The sequence below is a fragment of the Macrobrachium nipponense genome, chromosome 19 (genome assembly GCF_015104395.2).
Source record: "Macrobrachium nipponense isolate FS-2020 chromosome 19, ASM1510439v2, whole genome shotgun sequence".
In the NCBI taxonomy this organism is placed as follows: Eukaryota; Metazoa; Arthropoda; class Malacostraca; order Decapoda; family Palaemonidae; genus Macrobrachium; species Macrobrachium nipponense.
In genome coordinates this window covers 11,471,771-11,482,184 of record NC_061088.1, presented here as the reverse complement: position 1 = coordinate 11,482,184, position 10,414 = coordinate 11,471,771, and the positions used below count along the sequence as shown (strand labels likewise).

Genomic DNA, 10,414 nt, shown 5'->3' with positions numbered 1-10,414 from the left:
ATGTTATAGTAACGTTGATGACTATAATAAAACTTAGTTCTTGTTTATAGTGTTGGTTTCAGAGTAATTTTTTTTTTAATGAAAGCTCTTAATATAAATTACAATTGACCTACTCACAGAAAACGTTTTCAACAATTGACCTACTCTCAGAAACTTTTTTTTGTGCTTCCTTTCCTATATGACCAATCTCCATCAATATAAAATATAGAAAATGTTCTGCATTTTCCTTATGTTACATTATCCTCCCCTTTCTCTTCTCCCTTTTCCCTTCCATTTTCCCTCCCTCCCGAGACACGGGTCCAGCGATGTTTACGAGACCTTCCATAAATCTTCCAGGGCGACGTCTCCTGGAATTTGCAGTCCCGGTTTCCTCGTGATATTCGCGAGGATTTGCTCCTCGCTGATTGGTCAGCCAATGAAATATATGAGCCAATCAGTGGCGATCACCGACGCTTTTGTAAAGAATGGGTTCTTTTTTCCTCGGAGCCATCGCCGAAGTATAATACTTTGCAAGGTCCGTCTCCCCACCCCTGTAACACCCACCGCCTACGCCCTCCATCCCCCTCTACATTTATTTTTAGTTCCTCATTAGACGAGTGGCTTGCGTACTCGCCTACCACTCTGGTAGCCCGAGTTCACTCCCCACTGCTGCCGCCAATGCGGAATCAGAAGAATTGATTTTCTGGTGATTAGAAATTCAATTCTCGATATAATGTGGTGCGCATCCCACAATAAACTGTAAGTCACGTTCCTGGGTAACCAATTGGTTCGTAGCCACGTAAAAATATCTAATCCTTCGGGCCAGCCCTAGGAGGGCTGTTAATTAGCTCAGTGGTCTGGCTAAACTAAGATATACTTAACTTTATGTATTTTTGTACCTGGACTGCAAGGGGATAGTATGACGTCACTTATTTTGATAACGAGACCTAAAAGTCTCTGTCTCGCTTCATCTTTGGACTTTGGAAGTCTTCAGGATACATTGCCTCTTGTACTGGGTCGCTAAGGCCTTTAAATACTCCCCCTTTATTTTTGGTTTTATTATAGCCTACGAATATTCCCCCTTTTTTGGTTTTAGAATGGCCTATAAATACTCTCCTTCTTTTTTTCTGGTTTTAGAATGACCTATAAATATTCTTCTTTTTTGGTTTTATTATAGCCTATGAATATTCCTCATATTTTTGGTTTTAGAATGGCTTTTAAATACTCTCCCTCTTTTTTTGGTTTTAGAATGGCTTATAAATACTCTCCCTCTTTTTTTGGTTTTAGAATGGCCTATAAATATTTTCCTGTTTTGGCCTATAAACACTCCCTTTTTTGGTTTTAGAAAGGAATATAAATACTTTTCCCTTTTTTTGGTTTTAGAAAGGAATATAAATACTTTTCCCCTTTTTTGGTTTTAGAAAGGAATATAAATACTTTTCCCCTTTTTTGGTTTTGGAATGGCCTATAAATAATCTCCATTTTTGGGTTTATAATGAAGTTACCAGATTGATTTTGTACATTTATTATATAATTATATCATCAGGTAGCTAAGGATAAAAATCGTATTTATTTATTTATTATAACGTAACTCTTCAAGGCAGCGTTGATTTATTTTTTATCTCTTATTGTACAATAATTAAGGAATTCGTTCTTATGCGTTCATTAAGTTGTAACTTTGGGATGAGGTTTTGTGGTTCTATCTCTATTTATTTATTAGGTAATGTTTCCGAAGTGTGCTATAGCCGTTTCATTTTATTCACTCAATTTACTCTGAATTCTCTTGGGGTGGGAAGGACGGGGGAGGGGGTTGGGGAGTAGTGTATCTCTATGAAAACTTTGCTAAAAGAGTTGACAGTCTTAAGACGGTCTCAAGTCCACTTGTAAGGAAAGGGCTCGTAAATATTTCTGAAGGATGATAATGGCCGTGTCTTAAGTCACTCATTTTATTCAAATTCTCAGGCAATGGGGTGGGTGTGTGGGGGACGGTTATGAATATGAAAACGATGCCAAGAGATTTGTCATACTAAAGCCGGCCTCAAGTCCATGTGTCGTGGAGAGGGTTGGTGAAACTTGCAGGGAACCTTAGCATGTAGCAGTGGGTCACAAGGGGGCCTATAGACGCCGGCAGAGTAATTAAGAAAGGGTATGTATCTGTCAAGTAAGAAAACTGTACAAGAAGACTGTGAATATCTACTTTGGCTGAGTTGAGTTGATTTGAATGTAGAATTTACAGTAGGCCAAAGGCCAAGCACTGGAACCTATGAGTTCATTCAGCGCTAAAATGGAAATTGACAGTAAAAGGCTTGAAAGGTGTAACAGGAGGAAAACTCAAAGCAGTTGCACTATGAATCAAGTATTAGGAGCTGGTGGAAAGTGAGAGGAAGAAAGAGAATATGAAAGGAAATACAGTAAAAAGAACGAAAGTGGTTGCAGCTAGCGGCTGAAGGCACGCTGCCAAGAGCCTTAAGTAATGCCTACAGTGCACCGCATCAGGTCCACTGACGGCACTACCCTCTTACAGGGAATATCTGCTTAGCCATCCCTCCCTAGAGCTTCTTCATGTAGTAGGTGAAGTGGGAGGGTCCTGTGCTTTCCCTGACGGCCTCCAAGTCGAGCAGGGGACGTCCCATCTCGTCCCTGATATCCCTGACGTCGACCCGACGGACCGTCGTGTATCCCGTCTTCTTGGATATGTGGTCGGTGACGGCGTTCACCGCTTGGATGGTGGCCACGTCACAGCCAAGGTCCTTGCCCTTCTCCTCACTCAGCTGGTCAGAGGAGGGTGGCAGTTAAAGAGATTCATTTATTGAGTTTGGGTAATAGTTTTCAAGGGCTGGTTTGCCAAAGGCAACTGACAGATATAAACATAATTCCGACAGAAAATTTGACATTTTTTCGGTGGAATGGCCGGAAGACCCAAATATAGCTCGTAATTACAGGAAATCAAGTGTATGTTTCACAATGAATGATTGTTAGGTCTAAATATAAATTAATATGAAAATCACCCTTATGTAGATCCCTACAGGAGCGACTGACAAGCCTAAATATAACTTACAATGAAACTAAATCAAAGTTATGGGGTCTAAGGAAGTATTTTCGTGCATGCACAGGATTTCTCAAGCCCCGTCCACATGGTCGAGCTTTGCACGACGAACTTTGTTCGATGTGATGTCACAAGCGGGAAAAGTCAGAACCTTATCTGCTGTTTCTCAGCTCCTGACGTCACATCGAACAGAGTTCGTCGAGCAAAGCTCGACCATGTAGACGGGCCTTTATGAAAGCAAATCAGATTTATGGTTTCTTATGAAGGCAAATCTAATTAATGGTTATAGAGGGTGTTGGAAAGTCATCTTGATCGTAACTTAGAATAGAGATTGCCATTTTTTTTACCCGAACGAGCTTCATTCCCAGGCCCTTGTTGCCGTAGTTGGGGTGGACGCAGAGACACTGCAGCTCCAGTTGCTTGTTAAATCTTCCGTCTTTAAGGATGTCCACATCGGCACACAGGTCATGGAGCACTTTCGAGTACTGGTTCGACTGCAAAAGAAGAATTGAACTCTGTGAGGTTCACTTAAACTACTCAAGGGTTAAGTTCTTTGTAGATCTACAGATTTTTTTTCAACTATCTAAAGAGCATTTATACATCCACGCCGGTTCCTCGCCCAGACTCAACAGTAGTTTTGGACTTCTCCAAATAGCAGGAAAACAAGTGAAACTTGCTACAGTTCTTAACGGTCAGGTACGAGCAGCATTGAGCTATAAGGAGATTTAGAATTAATTAAAGTATGTATTGCAAATGAGCTCAAAGAATTACGAATAAATTCTCAGAAGCTTTTGCGTAAATCTTGTGTATGCCTGCAATTCCAAACCTTCCCTTCGGATTGAGTGTTGATTGACTAATTTCCAAAAACGTAAGCTAAGCTCAAACAATGATTTAACTTTCTCCGTAGGGGGTAGTTTTGTCAGGTATCCCTCACACTGTCTGGTGTAGGCATTAGTTAAGGTTTTCTTCGCAGCGTCCCTTCAGGCCCCCAAGCCTCAAACCAACCTTTCTTTGTTCCTTTTACTGTACCTCCTTTCACATTCTCTTTACCATCATACTTTTCACTCTCTCATAACTCATAACGATAGTTTTATAGTGCAACTGAGAGGTTTCGCAACTATTGCACCTTTAAATCCGTCTTTATTCTCAATTTCCCTTTCAGTGCTGAGTAATCTCATAGGTCCTAGCACTTGGCCTTTGGCCCAAATTTTCGCCTACTAAGGGAGTAAACCTACGAACTACTTTGTTGTTGTTGTTGTTGATCTTGTTGGGAGGGCAGGAAAGGTCTATGGAAGAGCCTAGAAAGGTCTGCAAGATGTATTTTGCATTGAGTGAAAGGTATAGGAATTTTAGGATAGGATATTTATGATATACGTATGAGAATGAAAAAGTAAAAAGTAAATAATGTGTATGTCAAACAGTACAAAAAAATTGTCTAATAAATTATAGCGTATTTATCTTAATTTTCGTTGGTGAAACAACACTGTATTTGCACACAGATTTTACCGCGTTTTAATTTACATTAAAAGTTAGGAATATAACATTGACAACTTACGCGTGAGGGGAAAAAATCTTGCATGCGTCCTTAAGCAAGCTGGAGGTCGGATCACGCCTTGCATATTCCACGTCTTCAATAACATAATTTCATCTTAAAAAAAAAAAAAAAAAGGTGACTACAATACCTTTTCGGTCTCGAGTCCCCCTTCGCCGAATATTTCAAGGTCGCCCTCGGGGACGAGAACCCGGCTGAGCATGAAGGCGACGAGTCTTCCCGAGGCGCTCTCCCTCACGCCCATGCTGACCTTGCTCTCGAACGTGGGCGTCAGCGACTTCTTCACGTAGGGCAGGAACTCCTCGAAGGTCATGTGGAGGCCCTGGCACTGGGGAGGCGGGTGTTGTGGGAGGAGTCGATAATTATGATGATGCTGATTCTTCTTCTTATTATATTCCAACATCCATATCGATCAAAATTTAAAAGATGACGTTATAATAATAATAATAATAATAATAATAATAATAATAATAATAAATAAATAAATAATAATAATAATAATACAAAATAATAATAATAAATAATAAAAAATAATAATAAAAAATAATAAAAAACCAATAAAAAATAATAATAATAATAATAATAATAATAATAATAATAAATAATAAATAATAAATAATAATAAATAATAATAAATAAATAATAAATAATAAATAATAATAATAAATAATAATAAATAAATAAATAATGATAATAAATAATGATAATAATAATAAAATAATAATAATAATAATAATAATAATAATAATAATAATAATAATAATAATAATATTATGATGATGATGATGATAATTATTATTATATTCCAACATCCAGGTCGATCAAAATTTAAAAAGCTATTATTATTAATAATATCTTTATTATTTTTTTTCCTTTCTTTCTTTCCTCTATCACAGTCCTCCAATTCGACTGGGTGGTATTTATAGTGTGGGGTTCCGGGTTGCATCCTGCCTCCTTAGGAGTCCATCACTTTTCTTACTATGTGCGCTGTTTCTAGGATCACACTCTTCTGCATGAGTCCTGGAGCTACTTCAGCCTCTAGTTTTTCTAGATTCCTTTTCAGGGATCTTGGGATCGTGCCTAGTGCTCCTAAGATTATGGGTACGATTTCCACTGGCATATCCCATATCCTTCTTTTTTCTATTTTCAGATCTTGATACTTATCCATTTTTTCTCTCTCTTTCTCTTCAACTCTCGTGTCCCATGGTATTGCAACATCAATGAGTGATACTTTCTTCTTGACTTTGTCAATCAACGTCACGTCTGGTCTGTTTGCACATATCACCCTATCCGTTCTGATACCATGGTCCCAGAGGATCTTTGCGTGATCGTTTTCTATCACTCCCTCAGGTTGGTTCTCGTACCATTTATTACTGCAAGGTAGCTGATTTTTCTTGCACAGGCTCCAGTGGAGGGCTTTTGCCACTGAATCATGCCTCTTTTTGTACTGGTTCTGTGCAAGTGCCGGACACTCGCTTGCTATGTGGTTTATGGTTTCATTTTTCGTATTGCACTTGCTACATATGGGAGAGATGTTATTTCCGTCTATCGTTCTTTGAACATATCTGGTTCTTAGGGCCTGATCTTGTGCCGCTGTTATCATTCATTCAGTTTCCTTCTTTAGCTCTCCCCTCTGTAGCCATTGCCATGTGTCATTGCTGGCTAGTTCTTTAGTCTGTCTCATGTATTGTCCGTGCATTGGTTTGTTGTGCCAGTCCTCTGTTCTGTATGTCATTCTCCTGTCTCTGTATATTTCTGGGTCTTCGTCTACTTTTATTAGTCCTTCTTCCCAGGCACTCTTAAGCCACTCGTCTTCACTGGTTTTCAGATATTGCCGCAGTGCTCTGTTCCCGATGTTGACGCAGTCCTCTATACTTAGTAGTCCTCTCCCTCCTTCCTTTCGTGTTATGTATAGTCTGTCCGTATTTGCTCTTGGGTGTAGTGCTTTTTGTATTTTCATATGTTTCCTGGTTTTCTGATCTATGCTGCGAAGTTCTGCCTTCGTCCATTCCACTATTCCTGCGCTGTATCTGATTACTGGCACTACCCATGTGTTTATGGCTTTTATCATATTTCCGGCGTTGAGTTTTGACTTGAGTATCGCCTTGAGTCTCTGCATATATTCTTTCCTGATCGTGTCCTTCATCTCTTGGTGTTTTATATCCCCTCCTTCCATTATTCCCAGGTATTTGTATCCTGTCTCATCTATGTGTTTGATGTTGCTCCCATCTGGTACCTTTATCCCTTCAGTTCTCGTTACTTTGCCTTTTTGTATGTTGACTAAGGCGCATTTTTCTATTCCAAACTCCATCCTGATGTCCCAAGATACAATCCTTACAGTCTGGATTAGGGTATCTATTTCCTTGATGCTCTTGCCATACAGCTTGATGTCGTCCATGAACATCAGATGGTTGATTCTGTTGCCTCTTTTCTTGAGTTGTTACCCGGCATCCATCTTCTGTAGTACTTTTGTCATAGGAATCATGGCTATTACGAAGAGTAGTGGGGGCAGTGAGTCGCCCTGGAAGATCCCTCTCCTGATATTAACCTCTGCTAGTCTTATTCCAGAGCTTGTAAGTATTGCATTCCAGTTGCGCATTGTATTTTTGAGGAAGCTGATGGTGTTTTCCTCTGCCCCATATATTTTCAGGCATTCTATTAGCCATGTGTGTGGTAGCATGTCGAAGGCTTTCTTATAGTCTATCCATGCTATGCTTAGGTTGGTTTTCCATATTATTATTATTATTATTATTATTATTATTATTATTATTATTATTATCATTATTATTATTATTATTATTATTCACTTCAATATTATAAAGGGTATGAATGAAGGCATGGTATACTTGCCTACCAAGTGTCCATCGGATAGGAAGCATGTATAAACTGGTAATGCCTTATGCACATTTATGTATACATATGAACACACAGGGTATTTGTCATAAACTATTCCAGATGACCATTCAACTGTGGCACCGAACGTCTTTTGGATCTTTCCTAGATAGTGACCCCCAAGTGTTTTTGGGGGTCGTTATCTAGGACTAGTATTTCTTTTGGGGTCATTACCTGTATATATTTACAATATTTTGTTTATGTTTTTCTGGTAATCCCATAATGGCCTTGTATTAAACACGCAACAAACATGGATGCATACCGGGACTAAAAACGCATCAAAGGTGGATGCATGCCAGGACTAAATACAGCAAAGGTGGATACATACCGGGACTAAACACGCAGCAAAGGTGGATGCATACCGGGACTAAAAATGCAGCAAGGGTGGATGCATACTGGGACTAAAAATGCATCAAAGGTGGATGCATATCGGGACTAAAAATGCAGCAAAGGTGGATGCATACCGGGACTAAAAATGCATCAAAGGTGGATGCATACCGGGACTAAAAATGCATCAAAGGTGGATGCATACCGAGACTAAAAATGCAGCAAAGGTGGATGCATACCGGGACTAAAAATGCATCAAAGGTGGATGCATACCGGGACTAAAATTGCAGCAAAGGTAGATGCATACCGTGACTAAAAATGCATCAAAGGTGGATGCATACCGGGACTAAAAATGCAGCAAAGGTGGATGCATACCGGAACTAAAAATGCATCAAAGGTGGATGCATACCGGGACTAAAATTGCAGCAAAGGTGGATGCATACCGGGACTAAAAATGCATCAAAGGTGGATGCATACCGGGACTAAAAATGCAGCAAAGGTGGATGCATACCGGAACTAAAAATGCATCAAAGGTGGATGCATACCGGGACTAAACACACCACAAAGGCGGATGCATACCGGGTTGAAACCCTAAGGGAAAGATCCTGTCTTCTCAAAAAGAGAAACATTGCATTCTTTCCCATTTTGTCAGATATATATTTACGCGAAACCTCCAAGGTTACATGACTGCATGACTTCGTCTGAAAGTTACGCAGGCGCTGTCGCTGTTGACAATAAATTCTAGAGGAGACATAAATTGTCAGGGAACTTGAGGAAATGAGGCCTGGTTCAAATGGGGCGTGGAGTAATGTTTCTCGCTGAACAGAACCGAAAAGCAGCATATATCTCTCCTCTGCCGGAACAGAGGCGCAAAAAATACTTTTCGTCCAGTGTCATTCACAACAGTTGCTTGCCTGTGAACAAACTTTCAGTATTTGCTTGCTTTTTAATTTTATATGGATTCATTTGATGATCAAGCCTTGCATTATTATTACTATTATTATATTGGAGAAGCAAATCTACAGATGAAGGTAAATATGTCCAATAGCTTTCCGGAATCTGAACAGATTTATCTTTAGATGTCTGTGCATATACATATCTGAGGATTTGTTTCCCCATTTTAAGAATTATACTACTATGAGTATTTATTATTATTGTTATTACTATTATTATTGCAGTCACGATATGCAGATTATTTCATTCTATTGGGTCTATAGCTAGTTTCTATCAGCACGGAGCATATTCTTCGACTCATTCGTGAACAACTCTTGGCTCAGTGATTCTGTTGCTTAACCTTCTTTAGCTCTGTGCGACCTACCAATCTCTGTACTAGAGAGCCACAGAGTTTTAGCATCCTTAAAGACAACGAGGCATCTGGGTTGGGTCGTTTTTTATGTCTTGTTCTTTCAGGAATTTGTAGAGAAAGCGGCTATAGTTCTTTGCCATTTTTCTCACCTAGGTACTGGATCCTACACCTGGCTTTCCTCCTTGATCCTAAATACAACCTCTTGGTCAGGTTCAGCTAAGAAACGCCCCAGTTGTAATCCTCATGTATATATAATATATATATATATATATATATATATATATATATATATATAATATATATATATATATAATATATATATAATATATATATATATATATATATATAATATATATATAATATATATATATATAATATATATATATATATATATTATTGTATGTGTGTGCGTTGTGGTGATGCTTTTCGTCCGGCTAGAAACTAACCTCACTTGATAACTATTCAGCATAAAACTTGCGTCTTTTGAACTGGGCAAAACTCGAAATAAATTCGCTAGCAACAGGCATACGAAGAAACTTTAACAATTCTGCAAAAGTCGCGGTGGAACATCACTCGAATTCGTTGCTTTTCTGGGACGAATAAACAGCAGCTGACCAAATCGTAAGCCTAGCATACACGTTGAGTCTGAAAGTACGCATAAACGGATCTCTAAATGTGGGTTCTGATCAGAACAAAAAATAAGTTTTTGAAATCGACAGCCAGAATGCAGTCGTTGTAATCGGTCACTCCCGTTTTCTTTCTCACCCGGTATCTCTCACATTTGAGAAGGTTTAGTGAATACTATTCTAGGTTTATTTTTGCAGTCTGGAAAAGCAAATATGCCTTTGTTTCGTCTACTTTCGCTTAATATGAAGTTTATATTTTGTAATGTTATTGTTATGGGATAAAGCGCATAAAAATGCACATTCATGGAAAAATCTTTAATTGGAACCAGATTATTATTATTTCATTATGTTTCCCATACCCACATTATTGAAAAGCTTTTAACCTCACGTAACCTAACCTAGCCTAGGGGCATGACAAAAAAGAAGAAAAAAACCGTGGCTGGTGCAATACTATCATACATCACAAGAATTTGTGTCCGGATATCCGTGTTTTTGCCATTTGTCAAGATTCCCCCTTCGAGTGTTTTCCATTTTGAATTTGAGTTAGCCGTTAGCTATCCAGGATTAGGGGAAAGGTATGATTCACATAGGAAAACAAAATCTTTCTACATCTGTGAAAGTGATTGCTTCTGTGTTCAAAGGGCTTGTTTTTAACGGTTTTGTCTCCATTTATTTTATTTATTTAT

General features: G+C 38.6%; 1 protein-coding gene across 1 annotated transcript; it reads right to left on the bottom strand.

Moving 5' to 3' along the window:
• Positions 1–1,564: 1,564 nt before the first annotated feature.
• On the bottom strand, positions 1,565–4,899 carry LOC135212612 (uncharacterized). Its single transcript, XM_064246192.1, has 3 exons — positions 4,708–4,899; positions 3,373–3,519; positions 1,565–2,750 (listed from the first exon to the last, which is right to left on the bottom strand). The coding sequence occupies exons 1-3, from the start codon at positions 4,888–4,890 to the stop codon at positions 2,529–2,531; spliced, it is 552 nt and encodes a 183-aa protein (XP_064102262.1). The 5' UTR covers positions 4,891–4,899; the 3' UTR covers positions 1,565–2,528.
• Positions 4,900–10,414: the final 5,515 nt, after the last annotated feature.

Bases quoted from the DNA above. Each gene is read 5' to 3' on its own strand.
- LOC135212612 (XM_064246192.1), bottom strand. From the start codon at position 4,890: ATGACCTTCGAGGAGTTCCTGCCCTACGTGAAGAAGTCGCTGACGCCC. The intron at 3,520-4,707 runs GTATTGTAGTCA...CTTCTTTTGCAG, and splicing joins GGGGACTCGAGACCGAAAAG to TCGAACCAGTACTCGAAAGT. The intron at 2,751-3,372 runs GTAAAAAAAATG...TCCTCTGACCAG, and splicing joins TGGGAATGAAGCTCGTTCGG to CTGAGTGAGGAGAAGGGCAA.